This window comes from Lithohypha guttulata (genome assembly GCF_036872675.1).
Source record: "Lithohypha guttulata strain CCFEE 5908 chromosome Unknown scaffold_3, whole genome shotgun sequence".
Lineage (NCBI taxonomy): Eukaryota > Fungi > Ascomycota > Eurotiomycetes > Chaetothyriales > Trichomeriaceae > Lithohypha > Lithohypha guttulata.
Window position 1 is genome coordinate 901,592 of NW_027042752.1, and position 18,203 is coordinate 919,794.

General features: G+C 48.7%; 7 protein-coding genes across 7 annotated transcripts; 2 read left to right on the top strand and 5 right to left on the bottom strand.

The window, feature by feature from the left end:
* Window positions 1-33: 33 nt before the first annotated feature.
* Window positions 34-1,444, top strand: LTR64_004119 (uncharacterized protein; the record flags this gene model as incomplete). Its single annotated transcript, XM_064898467.1, has 3 exons — window positions 34-577; window positions 754-793; window positions 838-1,444. The coding sequence occupies 3 exons, from the start codon at window positions 34-36 to the stop codon at window positions 1,442-1,444; spliced, it is 1,191 nt and encodes a 396-aa protein (XP_064754424.1).
* A 998-nt stretch (window positions 1,445-2,442) lies between these two features.
* On the top strand, window positions 2,443-3,987 carry LTR64_004120 (uncharacterized protein; the record flags this gene model as incomplete). The annotated part of the gene is made up of 4 exons (XM_064898468.1): window positions 2,443-2,845; window positions 2,892-3,452; window positions 3,500-3,617; window positions 3,678-3,987. 4 exons carry the CDS (start codon window positions 2,443-2,445, stop codon window positions 3,985-3,987), a joined length of 1,392 nt encoding a protein of 463 aa, XP_064754425.1.
* Window positions 3,988-4,366: 379 nt separating this feature from the next.
* On the bottom strand, window positions 4,367-7,372 carry LTR64_004121 (uncharacterized protein; the record flags this gene model as incomplete). Its single annotated transcript, XM_064898469.1, has 2 exons — window positions 4,367-5,104; window positions 5,150-7,372. 2 exons carry the CDS (start codon window positions 7,370-7,372, stop codon window positions 4,367-4,369), a joined length of 2,961 nt encoding a protein of 986 aa, XP_064754426.1.
* Window positions 7,373-7,964: 592 nt separating this feature from the next.
* Window positions 7,965-9,296, bottom strand: LTR64_004122 (uncharacterized protein; the record flags this gene model as incomplete). Its single annotated transcript, XM_064898470.1, has 2 exons — window positions 7,965-8,815; window positions 8,870-9,296. 2 exons carry the CDS (start codon window positions 9,294-9,296, stop codon window positions 7,965-7,967), a joined length of 1,278 nt encoding a protein of 425 aa, XP_064754427.1.
* An 814-nt stretch (window positions 9,297-10,110) lies between these two features.
* Window positions 10,111-12,866, bottom strand: PSY2 (Platinum sensitivity protein; the record flags this gene model as incomplete). The annotated part of the gene is made up of 2 exons (XM_064898471.1): window positions 10,111-12,684; window positions 12,756-12,866. 2 exons carry the CDS (start codon window positions 12,864-12,866, stop codon window positions 10,111-10,113), a joined length of 2,685 nt encoding a protein of 894 aa, XP_064754428.1.
* A 782-nt stretch (window positions 12,867-13,648) lies between these two features.
* LTR64_004124 (uncharacterized protein) lies at window positions 13,649-14,696 on the bottom strand (the record flags this gene model as incomplete). The annotated part of the gene is made up of 3 exons (XM_064898472.1): window positions 13,649-13,830; window positions 13,882-14,266; window positions 14,325-14,696. 3 exons carry the CDS (start codon window positions 14,694-14,696, stop codon window positions 13,649-13,651), a joined length of 939 nt encoding a protein of 312 aa, XP_064754429.1.
* Window positions 14,697-15,256: 560 nt separating this feature from the next.
* On the bottom strand, window positions 15,257-15,982 carry LTR64_004125 (uncharacterized protein; the record flags this gene model as incomplete). Its single annotated transcript, XM_064898473.1, has 1 exon — window positions 15,257-15,982. The coding sequence occupies one exon, from the start codon at window positions 15,980-15,982 to the stop codon at window positions 15,257-15,259; it is 726 nt and encodes a 241-aa protein (XP_064754430.1).
* Between the last annotated feature and the right edge of the window lie 2,221 nt (window positions 15,983-18,203).

The following is an 18,203-nucleotide window of genomic DNA, read 5'->3' on the forward strand; positions in this document are numbered from 1 at the left end:
CCCTAACACAGAAACACCTGATCTCTTCCGATCATGGCACCAGTTGCAGTCGAAACAGCCCCTATCCCAAGCCATCTCCTCGCCTCAGCAAATTATGACCTGCCCGCAAAGAAACTGCAGCCTCCCCTACCCACCAAGCCACAAATGCACTCGTACCAAGGATACGACAACGTACACTGGTACGTCGGCAACGCAAAACAAGCCGCAGCCTTCTACATCACACGAATGGGCTTTCGAAAGCTAGCCTATCGCGGATTAGAGACAGGCTCCAAAGTCGTTGCCTCCCATGTCGTCAGTAACGGCAAGGTGGTCTTTGTCTTCACCTCACCACTCTATGCACCAAACAGCAAAAGGCAGGACTTTTCGAAAGAAGATCAGGAATTGCTTAGAGAAGTTCATGATCACTTGACGCAGCATGGCGATGCGGTGAAAGACGTTGGTTTTGAGGTCGATGATGTTGAGGCGTTGTATGATGCTGCGGTATCTAGGGGAGCTTGTGCTGTTAGTGCTCCAAGGACAATTAGTGATGAGTTTGGCTCGGTGAAGATGGCTACGATTCGAACGTATGGTGATACTAGTAAGTCAATAATGGCGGTGAAGTGGAAAGCTCACTGACGGTTTAAGCCCATACACTTTTTGAGAGGCATGGTTATTGTGGAACGTTCTTACCTGGATTCAAGGCAATCTCGGAACACGACCCGTTAACCAAGTACCTGCCTAGCGTTGGATTAGAATTAATCGACCATTGTGTAGGCAATCAGGACTGGAACGAGATGGAAGACGCCTGTGACTAGTGAGTAACAGCACCATATCACCGGATCCAAGCTGACTCTCCAGCTACGAAAAAGTTCTCGGCTTCCACCGATTCTGGTCAGTAGATGACAAAGATATCTGCACAGATTACTCAGCGCTCAAGTCAGTGGTCATGGCCAGTCCAGATGAGAGGATAAAAATGCCACTCAACGAACCAGCAGCTGGCAAGAAGAAATCGCAGATCGAAGAATACATCGACTTCTATGGTGGTGCTGGAGTCCAACATATCGCGCTAAGAACAGGAGATATCGTCCGGGACGTGACTAACCTGAAGGAACGCGGTATCGAATTCATCAAAGTTCCTGACACATATTATGAGCAGATGAAGAGCCGCTTGCAGAAGGCTGGCCTGCAGATATCGCAAGACTTCGAGAAGCTGAAAGAGCTTGGTATCCTGATTGATTTCGACGAGACCGGATATCTGCTCCAGCTCTTTACAAAACATTTAATGGATCGACCCACTGTTTTTATTGAGATCATATATCGGAATAATTTTAGTGGTGAGTGGTTTCCTGACGATCTGAATGCGAGCTCCAAGAAGGTACTGACGCTAGCAGGTTTCGGTGCCGGCAACTTCAAGTCTCTGTTCGAAGCCATTGAACGAGAACAGATGGCCCGTGGAACCTGGTGAATTTGTCGTTTGTAGGGGAGTGTGAGATTGTCGCCTGTCGCAAAGTTGGAGCCAGCATGAGGAGTTCAGGCGCTTTGGTCGGACTATTGTAAAACAGGTAACGTGCATGTCGTCCCTGTCACAAGCGATCGACATGGTTACTGAAGTATTTCTTGTCATGTTCGAATTTGAAGAATAAGTCTATTTGACTATGCAAGATTCGTTCGAAATGTTAGACGTTCCAAGCGAACAGGTCTTGACGAATCACGGACCGCTCTGACACGTGATATGTAATCAGAAATTCAAGCTTCCCCTGATTACGTCGTGAAAGCATTGCAAAGTCGCAGAACTAGAGGTTTGACTTCGAAGCCACCAGACCATGCGACGATCAGGTGGACACAGATGGTTCGTCACGACATGGGCATGGCAGTGAGAAGATGCTTCCATGACCGCAGCTGACGCTTGGGTACAGACAGTAGCTGGTTTTCAAGCTTCATTCCTCGCTTTGCATCCTTCTCTTGTGTGGATTTTGGATCGGGAGCGCGTGTATCCTTCTCGATTGTGAAGACAACCATCCTATGCCTGGCTAACCAAGAACGACCACGTCTGAGACAGGACCGAGTATCGACTACCATGACACTATCTAGTCGCGACTTCCGAGTCGTCTGGGCCGTTTAGCTCCTTTACTAATCAGCGAAGCATGATGCGTATTCTCAACAGAATCGCAGGCTTGGAAAGGATGTATGCTTCTTTTAGTCCAGGATCATATCCGCCTTGCCACGATCAGGCCAACCAACCATATTACACGATGCTCGTAACACTTTAGGCCACCTAGCTAGACGGGCGATCAAGGCTCATCAAGCTTACTATAAGAACATCAGTATATGAGCAAGCTGCTGAGAAATATCTTGAGTTATTCTCTTTTCTGTCTGAGCACGAGCGGACACAGTAAATCTGTAAGTAAACAACCTCCCAACAACCTTAGCCACTTCCCGTCCCACGAATAGCCACAACACAACATGGGAGATGCCTCCGACTTGGCACAACAGGTCCTAAGTGGTGATCTCTTAGAGCTCGTCCAGCTCGTCAACCCGTCAGAAGTGATTGCAGCAACTCATGCAGACTACATATCAAACACACAAGCTTGGTCGACGTCTCGAGACAAGAAACCTCGTCTTGTACTTCGACCAAAATCCGTGGCGTCTCTGTCTGGCATCGTAGCGTTCCTGTCGAAACGAGACCTTGATTACAAAGTACGTTCGCAGGGTTTTGGCTCAGCATCTGCAACAGACGTTTTGGTATCGTTGTCGGCATTTGACGATTTCGAATTCAACAAGGAAGAAGAATATGTGATACTTGGTGCTGGAGGGAGTTGGGCTGGCTATTATGATCGCATGGATGCTGTTGCTCCTGATTGGACAAGTCTGCTACCTTGCCTTTTGTCGATGGTGCACTGACAGGATTCCAGTTGTTTGCGCCCGCACTCCCAGCATTGGGATAGGCGGCTCGACGTTGTGCAGCGGCTTCTCTTGGTTATCGTCTGAGTATGGATGTGTATCCGACCCTGCCAACCTCCTCGATGCACGAGTCGTTACTGCAGACGGACGAGTCTTCTGGGCAAGTACAGATCCCGACCTCTTCTGGGCCATGCGAGGCACAGAGTCCGGCTTCGCCATCGTCACTCATTTCAAGTTCCGTGCTCGCCGATACCCAGAGAATGGCAAGCTTTGGGCCGGGCCAATTCTGATACCAAGGAACAAGGTGTCTGAAGCAGCGAAGGGCGTCATATCGATGGTAGAAAAGGATAGGAAAGGTGAGATGAGCCCTAAAGCTGCAATGTTCTTGTATGTTATGAAGGCAGAGCTATTACACTTTATCGGCGCTACTATGGATATGCTTGTGATTCATGCCTTCGACGGCAGAGGTGAAAAGGAGGGCAGAGAAGAGTTCAAATGGGCGCTGGATATCGACGGAGCCCTGGACCAGACTCGAGGGGACATGACGATACGTCAAGTAGCTCAGCTACAAGGTTAGCAAAGGACACCATACTCTCCCATACCAAGCTAACACACCCAGAACACATCGGCAATTTGCGCGGCACAGCAGAATGCTACTGGTCTCCTATGGCTCTCACCAACGAAGAGATGAGCGAATCAGTTATCCTCAAATCATTCGAGTGGTGGATGTCCCTACAGTAAGAACCAAACTCAATAGCAGACAACGATTGGTTGCTCTTCGAGCTCTTCTCTTGCAGAGACAATCTGAATGGTCGACACAGTAGTGCTTGGCCAAGACCTGTAGGCTACAAGCACATGTTGTTGGTTGGTGCGGGATGCGCGACAGGGAGTACCGGAGAGCTTAGCAACAAGGCGAAGCAACATGTTATCGATGCTTCGATGCGGATATTGGGCAAGCCACTTAGTGAGACTGCTGTCGCGCCAAATGCTGTTGAGGAGTTTCACAGTATTGAGAAGATGTATGGAGAGCATTATGCAAAGCTGAGGGAGGTTAAGACCAAAGTGGACCCAGGGAACCGGTTGCAGGGGTGGATAAAGTCATATTGACAATGAATACTTGGTTCTAGTGTCTGTCGTCCTGTTCGGAAGCCACACAGACAAGCCAGCCTGTGAAGTCGGGAGACGCGCTAGATGGTATGTATGGCAGCCAGACACCTAAATAGCAGCACTTTTGAGTTCGAAGGCAGCTTCCTGTTTTGCACACCTTACGTATATGACGAGTCGAACATGCTTCATTCTGTATTCATTTTTGAATGCTCTTAACTCCGCGCCGCTTCATCGTTTTCGTGATGATTGAGTAAACTTTACGAACGTTCCTGTTCCGAGGCTTCCACTGCATATCAATTGAGCTTCTCATACCAACTTTCCACCTGCGAAGACATATGCCGCATTTCTGTCAGCATGCCGGCGCAGAACCCACTTATCGTTACTCCGAAAAGTCTAGTTCAGCTTCTTCACAGAACCGAGCATATTCAGCTTCTGAACACATGGCCTCGAGAGAGAGACTTTTGACTTGCGGCACTGATATCGGGCAAGTACGCGAGTGGCCGCAGTGAGTCCACTGCTGCATGTCGTGCAATTGTCGGATTTTCTCAGCGTATTCAGTTTGTTTTGTTTTCAACAGGTGCTCTAGCGTTGTCGTACAGCCATCGTGGAACAACGGGGAGAGCCATTCGTGCATGTCGAGTTGGACATCGATTGAAGCGCCTGCAGAAAGTAGGAGCTCAACAATTGCAGGCTCTCCGCCCCGTATAGCCGCACACAACGGGACGCGATAGAAAGACTCCTTGTCCGAAGCATTGACATCTGCACCACTCTCAATGAGTAACTTGGCGACTTCATAATGTCCTTCTTGTGCAGCACCTGCAAGCGCGAAAGATCCATCGTTGATATTTGCACCTGCTGCCAGGAGTACCTTGACTATTTCTGCATGACCACCACCTGCAGCCCTGCTCAACGCAGAATCTCCGAGGCCTACTACATGAACGTTCGCTCCTCGACTCACCAGTAGTTTGACGCATTCGAGTTTTCCGTTGCTAGCAGCTGCGACAAGTGCCGTCAGTTCGTTGATGCCTGTAACTTCAATACCAGCGCCATGGTCCAGGAGTAACGAAACCACCTCCAAGTTCCCGTTGCTAGCAGCTGCGACAAGTGCTGTATTATACTTGGTGCGCCAAGTGTATTTACAAACAAGATTTACATCACTCACTCGTGGTAGCAGACGAGCAACGAATGCAGTAGTGCCTCGACCTGCAGCTAGGCAGAGTAGCTCTCCTATTTCTGCATTATCGTAGACGCCTGGAGGTAAGGTCAAATCATGCAGTATCGATATTTCTTCTTCTGAAGCACGATCATGATGATAGCTTAGTGCTTTGAGGAACATTTCGAGATTTAGACTAGCACCGTGGCTGATCAGCAGTCGTGCGATGTGGAAGTGTTCGCCATGGAATGCCGCAGGAAGCGAGTGCTTGTGCTCACCACCCTCCTTATCAACATCTGCACCGTGATCGATCAAACATTGCACGATATACTCGTCCCCACCATGACAAGCAGCCTGCAAAGCACTTCCATATCGACCGCACTCAACATCGACGGCGCCAGGCATGGCAGCTAGTTTATCGACTAAGATTGGTAGCTTCAGCTCGACGACTATGTACAGCAATGTCACTGTAGAGTCGAGGCATTGTATATCGTGCTTCTCAAAGATGTTCCGAAGCACTCTCCAACCGTCATGAACACCAAAATCTCCTTTCATCAGCAACCTCCAGCAGGAGTCCTGTGGGACGCCATTTTGCTGTGCTGCTTCAGTATGCACAAGTACATTTTCGATCGCATATCGCATGAAAGGCAATTCACTGTCAATCTTGCCCCTGATCTTCGCACTCTTCCTCCTATGGACAACACGGATATGGCGAGGAGTACCAGGAAGAGGGTCATTTTTGACAACATCGTGAATGTCGCTAGGCAGTCTGGAGTAAGTACGGCTGAAGTAGCTGAGACAAGCCTGAGACAATTTGGCATGACTCCAACCATGTAGATTGTCTTTCAGTGCGGGATCGACCTCAGCCAGCCCGCTAGTACCGACGAGGAATTCGCGAACCGTTTCGTGAATGAACTGAATAGTCTGAGGCTCGGATTTCGTATATTCCACCAGACCACGTGAGTTGTTGAGCAGGTATCTCGACAAGGGCGCATCTTGAAGTATCGGAATCTCATCTTCTTCTGGACGTGCCCAGCTGTGTTGAATAGCAAGGTAGAGTTCGACGGCGGTCAAGGGTCGTGAGGCAAACAGCACCCACTGAAGCAGGGAGACACAATTTCTGACCTCATCGGCATCTCTTGCTAGGATTTCAGCAAACAAGCCTTCCAGATCTTTAGGAAGTGATTCGAGGTAGCGCATCATGTCGCTGATGTTTTTGCCTCGGTCGTACATATGATTCAAGATAGGAACTACCAGGACTACCCATAGAAAGATGCTTGCCGATTTTCGATAAACAGCGACATGAAGATCACCGATGTTGGCATCATCAGCAATGAAAAGCTTTTTCCGAACATAGATTTCAATGTCGTGGTCGTGGTCGCGCTGCTTTTCTACCACAAGAGACAAGCCTCTCTTGATGGTGATATGAGGATAGTGTCGGCTTGACAAGCAGACTCTTAAAGCAGGCATCGAATCCGTATCGTCTGTAAGCTCTTCAAGGAAAGCTATGAGAGCTCGTACATCCTTGTCGTCTCCTTCGTCCAACGCGTCAATGAAGACACACAGTGAAGGCCTCTCGGGATTTCTTGCAACCTGAAGAAGGAACCCTTGAAGCTCGGTAGTGGTATAGACCATAGTGTCGTCTACAGCCTTCCACGAGAACATGTCCTCGAAATCTGACACGAATTGAGGAGCGACTTGAAGGATTTGGTGAACCAGTGACTGATAGAGGCCAAGGGCAGACTTCTCCAGGGCGTCGGGAGCACGAGCATTGAAGAAGTACGAGACAGTGATCCAGTTTCTCTTTGGTTTTTGTTTGTTTGCCCAGGCTAGAGCACCTTTCATGATGGTAGATTTGCCGCAGCCTGGCTTGCCTTTGATCCACAGGAAACCGCCATGCTGGGATATCTCGTCATCGTCGGTCCATTGCTTGAATGCATTGTGTCGGAACAGCCATATACATGTCTTTGGCATAGCTGTTGCGATGTTGTGCTGACGAGCGTCCATTCTCTTGAATGTCAGGGAAGCCACCAGCCTCTTGCGCCTATCCGGTACCGATGTGGCATCGCCATCATTCTTTGTCTGATCACAGTAGTGATTGTGAGTTCCATATAGATTACCAAATATAGCACGAGATTGCCCATTCAAGGTAGTATTTCCAAAGGTGTTTTGGCCATCAACTAGCTGATCTTCTCCACTGTTCAGCCTGCGTCTCTTCGAATAGGGTTCCATTGATTGATGATTGACATAGGTGAGAGCATTACAATCAAAGGCATTTTGCGACATAAAAAGCGTCAAGGACGAGCGTTCTCTGCATGACTTGATGAGTGAAGTGAGAATTGTGCTCCCACAACGACGAGAAAGCAGGCCATCGTCTGCGCAACCGACACGGCCTACTTCAGCCGTACGTTGAAAGATGCCTTGCAGGGCAGTACTTGCAACCTGATTCGATGTTCTCAACTGGGATTGTGCTTGGAGTTGGCAGGGACGTGAATGTGGAGCTCCGAGCCCACAAGTTCATTCACACATCAACAGCGGTTTAATGTATCATTTACCACATTGAGGGAAGCAGTCACACTTTCATAATTCTCGTTATATGCCCGCATTATTACGCACAAGCACGAATGTACACTAAAGGAGGCTATTGCTTCAGCTGAGAAGTACATATCAACAAGTGAATGTCTAGTCCACAAAATTATGTAAGGTGATATATACAACCCCGAAACATGCCATGATATCTGGTCGAGATGATACCCATCTATACCTATGCTACACCGCCCACCATCATGTCATCAAATCGTGATCTCTACCTCTCTATGTGTTCTCAAACGATACCAGCACCCTCATGCCCTTCACCCCTTCCAGTCCCTGCCGCAGGCGCCTCCATAGAAACCTGCTCCTTCTCAATCTTCCTCCTCGCAGTAAACAATCCACTATGCCCACGCTCCTGCTGCTCCCCGAGCCACGCCTTCTTCGCCTCTCCAAGCACGCCCTTACCAAGAAAATAGACAAAATGCCCAACCATGATCAGCGCAAACGCAATAGGGTACATCCAATGCACTGTATACCCAAACACCGCGGTTCCGATAATTACACCCCAGAAATTTCCCGTCAATAACGAGATGTTGAAAAATGCGGCGGAGGCGAGGCGGTACAGGATCGGAACGAGGGTGTAGAAGAGCGAGAGAATGAGGGTATACCCGGTCAGATAGGCGCCAACCTTGCTGTTCCAAGTCGCGGTGCGGAAGGAGCTTCGATCGAAGATAGCCGCCTGGACACCGTTGATGATTATGCCCCAGAAGCCAAGCTGGCCAATGACCTCGTAGAGAGGGCGGCCGGAGACGAACCACTCCTCATAGACGTTGCTGAGACCGTAGCAGGTTGCACCGACGAGGGCGAAGAGGTCACCCTTGAGCTGGCTGCTGCGGGGGATATCGCCGCCGTTGACGCCTTGGATATGGTCTGAGGCGAGGAGGATGCCCATGCCGCCGATGCATATGAAGATACCTAGGATCTGAGCCCAGTGGTAGCGTACTTTGAGGAAGAAGTAAGAGATTGTGACGACGATAACGATGGCCCAGAAGTTGATGAGTTGGGCTGAGAGGATGGTGGTGTATCGGTAGGCGAGGACGGTGAAGTAATTTCCTTCTACGTCGAAGAAGGAGAGGATCAGGTCTATGCAAGCATTAGCTCCAGCATACACTCAACACAACTCAAGAGAGAACATACACTTCCACCCATCCTTAAGCAACAGCTTCCCATACCCCTTGAACCCATACTTATACACTGTATAGCTGCCATAAGTTGCACTCAGCAACACATAGTTGAACAGACTCTGAAACGCCGGGATACTCGTCCCCTCAATGACCAAGAATGTCGACAAGGTGTTCGTGCCCGTAACAGCAATCGCCAGAATCTGGCCAAGCGCAAGGATCGACCAAAACTCTTTCGTCTTGAAGTATGTAAACTTTTCACCCCAGGTCAACTTCTTGTTCACACGACGATCCGAAGCTCGTCGGTCGTGCGCATCGACGACTTCGGCTGGCGCATGGTCGAAGGCGTGGGTTGGGGAGGATGAGTTTGAGGAGGAGCCCATGCCGCCGGTGCCGAAATCGACACTCGTTGCGCGAGTGGTAATGGCGGTATCCTTGGCCATATTTTGAAAGAGAAATCGAATCTCGTGCTAATAGGGTAGAGTATGAGTGGTATAATTTCCTTATGCGCAAATCAACAGAAGCTCAAGAAGACACAAAGCAGAGCTTTATGAGTACAGTGAACGCAAAGCTCTTGAAGTCGTTCACACTCAATTTACCTGCACGAGAAAGACAGCATAGGTACTGTCGTACAAGCTGAGGAGAAGGAAAAGAAAAGCAGGCCAACAGATTCATATGCAACAAGAGTAAAAATTGACACGACATCATTAGATCGTAAATTTCTCGAGAGGTGGGGAGTAGCTCTTCCCAAGCTCCATCTCGAATTCTTTGGTGGGTTATCATACAAGTGAGATTGGCTGGACACTGTTAAACCTCGAAAATTGTGTCCACATTGTGGCTTGAAGTTCGCCAATCTTATCATTTCGTGAAGATCTCGTGCTCGTCTACACCTTCCTATTCTATCTGTATAGGTGAAGCCATCAAGCTGTCCATTTGTTTTGTACTCTTTGAGCAAGAGCTATTGCTGTCACAAAGTTGAAGCACTACACCCGAAGTGCATCTGATGCTGCAGCCTTTCTGGAAGAACCCTCCTGAACATCAAGTGTTGATGAAGATGGTCAATCTAGGCCATCTTTGCTATTCGAGAGGACGTGGCTCTGTGGGAGCACTTGTAGATGCTCATGCTGCTGGTTGGACATTATCCACGCAATCTGCCCCTATCATATCGAAGTTGACGTTGTGTTGTCTGGTGTCTAATTCTGGCGTGTGTCATAAAGCTGTGTGACCACATCTAGGTAGCACGACATGCTGAACAGTTCATTTCTTCGACTTTGTAGATTCTGGTGCACGGTTCTCATCTGTCGGCTCTTGGGATCGATTCCCTGTCGTCAAGCTAATCGCGAGTTTTCGTGGCTTCTTCGTATCAGTGTGCTCTTCAGGGCTGCTCGAAAAGTCTGCTTGTTTCGATCTCAAAAAGCCCTTTTTACGGCGGAGTGACGAATTTGAAGCCAAGCTGGAATTGCTTGACGTTGAATTCCTCCTCTTGATCGAGATTTTGTCAAGTTCGTCCTCATCGTCGCCTTCCTGCCGCCTTCGCTTTTCGGCTATACGTTCTGGTGGACTTTGATCCTCTTTAATGTCTGGCGATGGCTGTAATTTTCTACCAGTATTTCTTGTCTCAATAGTACTATCTTTATCGCTCTCGGGCGTTGGAGGTGTTCTAGGTGTGGCCACTCCTGCTTCATGTTTCGCGTCGCCAATATCGTCATCGTCTTCTTCGTATGGGTAGTCTACTAGTGGTTTCTGTACAGGCGATGCACCGCCATTGACCATACTAGACCGCATACGCCTTCGCTGCCATTGCATACGATCCGAACCGGCCCCTTTCGAGGCGATGTCGGACACTGACTCTTCCTCATCGTCGTCGGAAGTGGCAAAATATGTTTCCTGCTCAGGATCCATATCCTGCAAGGACCACTGCCCGGCTATGTTCCGGCGGTTGGCGGGTGTCGTCTCTTCGTCATTGCTGAACAAGATCAAATCGCTATCGTGCTGGTTGGTAAGCTGGTCGAACCTATCAAGTATGTCCTGGAAGGTGCTGACATAAGTAATATCCTGCAGTTTGAGTCGGAAATTATGACCAAGGTGCAGAATGACCGGTTTAATCATCTCTTTCTGTACATGTGCAAACAGCTCCAAACAGGCAGAGTTGAGGAGATTGTCGCGTGGCATTGTCTCGATTACGGTGTCGAGGATGGCATCCAGCGCGTTGCTTTTTGAAACTACTTGTGTCGTGTAGAATTGATCTTGCAGCGCTATACATGTCCGGAAGAACTTTACAGCAGTCAATCTGACGGATTTTTGCGGAGCAAGCAGTAGCTGTGCCACTCTTGCGGTCAACCCATCAGCCGCCACGAATGGCCGACTCCGTAATGAATGTTGTCGGATGAAAAATGTGAGTATCTCGACAATGTAGGAAAATAGTGTCACTTCCTGATAGCTCATGTTCATGTCCTGTCGGTTCTCCAGATTCTTGAGTGGTATGAAAAGTTTCCTTGAAGATCGATCAAAGTAGTCCTGAGCAAATTGCTCGTTTGCAGCCTGAGTCGGAGTAAGTTGCGGCCGCGTGAGCTTTGACATGTACTCAGCGCCCGGCCTTCCAGCTGGTCCTTCAGGTTGTGGTGGTTGCGGATCGAGGAGTATCTTGATGGAATCGGCTAGTTGGTTCTTCACACCCAAGTCTGTCTCGACGTGGAGGAGGTCAATCATGAGGTCAGTGAGGGGAGCCTTTTTGTCGTGGACAGCCTTAAGCATAAAGCCACGAATCATATGAGGGTCGTGGTCCATGAGTGCCGTCAGGATATCTATTCCTGTAGTTCTCACAGCAGCACTTGGATGTTTGATTGCGAACGCTATGACGTTGAAAAGTCCGTTGGCGATGAAATTGTTTAGAAGTGTAGCTCTGTTCTGCATCTGAAGGGTTTTTGCGACAGCACAACATTGCTGGATGAAATGTACACCTTGCTCCTTCCTTTTGATGTCTTCTTTTTCGTTGGTGAATATACTGAAGAGCTCTTTGAGGAAGGGTCCATTAGACTGCAGGTGCTGGACGATATCGATCTGATAAAAGAAGATCAAGGAGTTCAGAACACCGAACGTTGGATCGTCCAGTATTCTGGCAAGCACGACATCCTTCAGATATTGCAACCTCCAGGTCTGCCGTATCTTTCTTCTTATGACCTCATCCCTGATTTCAACAACTTGCTTGAACCTTGACTCGTCCGAGAGATACTGTCTGTGGTTGGCCTTGTGGGTAGGAAAGTCAGGATCGTACTCAAGGGCACCGACCACGCCGAGAATAATGTCGTCTGTGACTAGATGCTCGATGACGGAATTATCGTTCATGAGTATCAGAGCCTTCATGATATTGCACAACCTGTGAAGATCGGAAAGACTTTCTAAATCTTCGGCCATTTCTACCAGCTTAATTAGCTTGCGCACATAGTCCTCCTTAAGAAGAAAGGCAGCCAGAGCTGTGCGGCCAGCTTGTGACAGGCTCGCAGTACGAATATTGGAGTCGATCTCGTCTAGGTTTCCTAATTCTGGGTGGCTCAGGCTGAAAGAAGTGGTAATATTGTCGAGAGCGTCGTCGGAAAGACCGTCGTCGGCCATAGCCAGCAGTTGTTGTTGCACCGCATGGACAAATTCCCACATAGCAGCACAACCTTCCGCCTCTTGAAAACTAAGAGCCATGTCGGTTCCATTAGGCTCGGTCCAGACTATGAGGGTGTCCTGCTGCTTCTGATAGCTGTCGTCCTTAACGATCCTAGTTTCCAGTAGCATCTTGCTAGGCTGCTCCTCCGACTCGACGTAGATCCGGGGTTCATCCTGCTAAAAGCTGTTAGCGAAGTGTTCTTCCCAACGTGTCGCGTGAGGTTGAAATCTACGCCATGTGCACATACATTGATAATCTGACCGGTGCAAAAGCCGGTTCCTCGATCGTACCAATCATTCTCGCGTAATTCATAAACTTTTACTCTTTTCTTGTCGCTGGCGCCAGGCGGCACAGCCATATTGCAATGGAGGAAGTTTGCGCGTCACCATCAGCGACTGATAAGTCGACTGACGAGAGACGCGACGGTGAGGGGTCGACAGTCACCGAGTATAGCGGTGAGCTCGATGTGGTACAGTTGGTATGTAAGAGTAGCTGTGAGTGAGTCGATCAAATGAATGGCGCAACGAGTCGCATGGACCAGCAGTCGGTATAGTGCGCACTGCGTCGTCGCGGAGTACAGATAAGCGGGTTTTGCGACCAGCGCGACCCAGGTCGTCAATGGTGTCGCGTCTAGAACAGTGGTTGGTCTATAAAATGATCAATAACGCCGTGTCACGATGAGGTATGACAGTGCGTTTGAGTCGTGTGAAGTGAAAAGCCTGTGGGCAGATACGAGCAGTATGACGTTGAGTTCACCTGCTGTGCAGATGATCTCTGTTTCAAGAAGGAGCCAGTGCGCGTAGATCGCCTTCGCGGCTGCCGGAGTTGGGTCCTCCGGGCACTTGCGTGATGGGGCTATTTTGAGCCTGTTTTCGCCACCGCTTTCTAAAGTCCACACCCATTGTGATTCTAGACGTTTGCCTGATTCACTCGCAGAACCATATTCTTTCTTCAGTTACAAGCAACAGGAATACCACAATAAGCACCAATGGAAACCTCAGGAAGGTGGTTCGTTGTGCTGCAGCTAAGAGCAAGAGGTCGCCGCCGTACTATCAGCTATTGACTGATCTCACGCGAGACTACAGAGACCATTAAACACCAAGCAAGAAGGGACAAAGGACATCCTTGTCAGTGTTGTATCTAGGCCACTCCTAATTTCTTCGCAACATCTTCTGGCGTAGCTGGCAGCATGGCGCCATCAGCAGGCTTTTCCCGCTTCTTGAACTCATCTACCATCTCAACCATTGTGACCCACTCAACACCCTCATGCTGATTAATGTATTCTATCAACCTCTCATGCATTAGTAGCACGTGAGGATGGCCTTTAGACATGTTAGTTCATAGCTTTGCAAACATCGATTCAACGGTCTTACCTGATACATCTGGATGGATTGTCATCGGAAAGATGAACTCATCATATTCTCGGTAGAAATAGTCGAAGTGATCTCTCCACAATGCCTCGACAGATCGAGTATCAACCCAACCGTGGGAATTTGGAACCTTTTTCATGAACATCATGGGAGGGAGATCGTCGAGGTACCAGTTAGCAGGAATTTCGACCATGCCTGTCTGACTTCCTGCTTTGAGAGGGTGCATCCAGGTCTTAGCGGGCTGTGAATAGTCAATCTTGGTCCACTCGTCGCCTGTCCGAAGGTAGTATGCTTGGCAGTCGTGGTGAGACATGCTATGATCGTACTCGATGCCGTACGAGAGGTAAAGCTCCGTAGCTTCTTTGGACACCTCCCACCAGGGAGCGACCTAGTTTTCAGTGATAAGTATACGTAAATAGGCCGTGGATAATGAGAAGCCCACTTACAGTTCCTCTTGGTGGTTTGCCGTTGCAGAATTTGGTTATCATCTTGTAAGTATAATCTAGAATTTCCCTTTGTTGCTCGAGACTCATATCCACCGGGTTTTCGTGGCTATACCCATGAAGACCAATCTCATGACCCTTGTCCCGGATCATTGCACACTGTTCAGGAAAGGTTTCGAGAGAATGTCCTGGGATGAACCACGTCGCTTTCATATCGTACTTGTCGAACATCTTCAATAGTCTTTCCACGCCAATCGTACCAGCGAAGTAGCCACGACTGATATCACTGGTGGAATCTTCACCTTTGTAGGAGCCCAGCCATCCTGCAATGGCATCAATGTCGACACCGTACCCAACAAGTACTCTCTTCTTCATCGGTAGAAATTGGGGATGAACAAGGAAGGCTTCAAGAAGAGGTCAATCTAGCTAGCTGATAAGGTCTAGTAGCACATAAAGAGAGGTTATAAGGGAGGGAGAGCTGTAGATGATATGAGCCAAAATGTCAAAGACTGGTACTTCGTCATAGTTCTTAGCAAGGTTTCTGTCCCCGTAACATGCTGCCATACTCCAGTACTCTGTAACAAAACAGCAGCTCTGCTCTTGGAGATGAACTTTCGAGCGACCAACTCCGTATGTCTCTGGGGTAAATGTTGCGATGACGTCGTATTACCACTCTTGGTAATATGTTGACTGCGCATACTCATGTGGACAACTCGAAAGCCGGGGTATAGTGAAAAATGCCAGGAGGGTGGTTGAACATCGGCAGCTCAGTTTTGTGCGATAGCTCGAGCTGATGGTTTCTCACTCGGCAGAAGAAACCCTTCTTGCGTTCTCAAAGTGAGCTGTATATACCGACGCATAGCATTATTTTCCATTGTGCTGTCAATACACATCGAAGGGCTCGAGATGTCAGCCAATGCAACAGTGTCGAAGGTTTATTTCTTGCTCATAAACTTCAGTGCTGATCCGATTTTGGCGACTTTCAAGACATCCCGATAAGTGAGACTGACACGAGTCTGTCTATTAGCAGTGCCATTCTCAAAAGAGCTTTTGTCTCCCAGCAACTGCCAGTTGGCGATAGACCCTGACTGTAAGTCCGTGTCTTGCTCTAGATCAAATATACCGTGCAGTGTATCCTTGTACATGCTTCCAGTTGTGAGGAGCAAGCTTCGACGCTCTTGCAGTATGCGCCATATGGGAGCAGCTTCTCTTTCACCTTGTTCATTCTTCTTGTAAATATTCAGCACTGTATGAGCAGCCAGACTGATCGTTGCGGTAATCGGGAAATAGGCGGGACCGTCCTCGTGAGGCATGATACCCTGACCTGGTTGGTATTCATTTACGAGGCAGTGATTCGGTGCACCATGCGCAGAGTCGTCGAAGATGTGCAACTCTTTGAACTTGTCGAGTATGATCTTGGTGAGGAAGGCCGGCATAGGCGCGTCGATCAACTTGTCTTTAGCAGGACCTGTCAGTTGTGAGGGCAATGACAACAAGCGTCGGTGAGTTAGCACAGCCCATCTCGCCTCTGGCAACCTTGCGATCTCTGATAGGATGTATTCTTCTTGTTCTTTCGTTATGAAGTTGGGCAGGTAGAATCCAGCTTCAGGTAGATCCGGCAGCTTACCTGCTGCCAGTTCGGGCACGTTCGAGGTTGCCATCTGGACTTTGGTTACATGATCAATTCACAGTTGTAGACGAAGCAAGACTCTCAAGCAAGCTGTGGCGCGCGGACGTGAAACTCACAGGCGCGGTTTTCGTGATTAGCAATATTCTGATGCTTAGCATGAGGCAGAAAGGCACTTTTTAATCATTGGATCATTGTGTGCAATTTTCGACTAGGCGGAGATGCTCATTGACACATTCGTCGGATTTTCTTCGCATGTAAACAGTGCGAATAGTGGTAGTCTTCGAAATTTGTACGCGGAATGGAAAGGCCTGTTGGAAAAAAGCGTGTAAAACTGTGCCGACTATTTTTCACTATCTCAACCCCAATATATACGGCTTCTCATGGTCCTGTCCAACTATCGGCTTCCACATAGGCTTGCTTCAAGCACATGCTGAACTGAGGTGCCTTCTACTATTCGTGGCGATCGAGGTAATGACTATCTAGCTGACGTACGTGATCAGTCGCACCAGATAGTAAACCTGTAGGTGCTCTGGTTTACCTGTGGAGACACCACAATGTTGCTCAGAAAAAACATCTTTGTGCCCGGTCGTCCTTGCCTCAAGGTCTAACGAGTTGTTGATCAGGATAGACGTCTACTGACTATGAAGCAAATAATGCACGCATCCCTATATCGACAAGTTCTGCAACAAAGACAAGACTTGTATAACTTCGCAATTGATCATGCAGTCCACCGACCTTTCGTTTACCCATGGGATACGTTACCCATCCTTTTTCTGATAGTAGGTATTGCATTTACTCCTCGCTTGTCCAAGCCTTTGGCAATCCTGGCACGATGGCTGTTGACCATAGCATCAATATCGTATATGGTCCTCATATGGCAAGAGGTCAGAACCGTGGGATTAACTTCAGGATATGGCATCGGCTTGTCTGCCTTCTGGGGTCTGATCATGACAATAGTGCTGCTACTTCTTCACGATCCTGGTAAGGACTTTCGACGCGTCGAAGTGCGAAAAACACGCACAAAGAACGAGTTGAACTCCCATGGCTCGACTACAGGCAGACAATATCCTCAGACTGGAGATGTTCGTGAACGTGGGAAGACAGCGAGGAGTAGCGGAGTAAATGGGCAAGCAACCACCTCACAGGTAACCAGACATTTGGTGTGGCAGGAAAACCCCAAGGATTTCTACCACCTCCTGGACTGGTCAATAGATCTAATAACAAGTTTTCGAGGTATCAACTGGAATTTTCGTGTTCCAATAAAAACGTATACAGTCCAACCGCCAGAAGGAAACCCTCCTACACTATCTGCTGAAGCCTCGAAGCTCAACCAGGGCACTCTGAAGCGACTACAACGATCGTCCATCGTCAAATTCCTCTGTTACTACATTGTGCTTGATCTGCTCAAGACGATTGTGGTAACAGATCCTTACTACCTCGGCGTAGCATCTCTAGACTCACCCACTCCCTGGCCATGGCTAGCAAGGCTGAATGTGATCGTACCCGGTGCTACAAAATTCGTCCGATTGAGCATAAGCATGACATCCGTAGTGTCAGCTCTAACATTCATCTTCTCACTCAACCCACTCTTCTTCGGAACCGTATTCCCATATCTCGTCGGCGACAAGCTCTATTCTCTTACAAAATGTCCCCTACTCGAAGTCTGGATGTACCCACCACAATGGGGCAACATGTTCGAGACACTCTGCAACAAAGGCTTAGCTGGTATGTGGTCAACCTGGTGGCATCAAATGTTCCGCTACGGCATCTCAGAACCCTCCAAACTCCTCACAGCAAAACTCGGCATCAATCCAAGAAGCCAGCTAGGAAGACTGCTGCAACTACTCATCGCCTTCGGCCTGACAGCAGGCATCCACGCCTCAGCAAGCAGTACAACATTCTCCATCGTCCAAAGCAAGCCACTCAACCCTTTCATCTTCTTCATGAGCCAGGCAGTGGGCATTCTAGCACAGACCGAACTCTCGCGGCGCCTCAACAAGCTGACACACTTCCCCAAGCTAGTGCGACAGACAGGAAACTTTTTCTTCGTGCTGGTTTTCATGTGGTATATAGGCCCATTCCTATCCGATGACTTTGCCAGGTGTGGGATATGGCTTTTTGAGCCGTTGCCAATCAGTTTCTTTAGAGGCTTAGGTTTCGGGACTGCAGATTGTTGGGTACCGTGGTTGCAGTTTGCTGAGGGTGGCCGTTGGATAGGCCTTTATCGTGGAAAGCATTGGTATACCACTGGA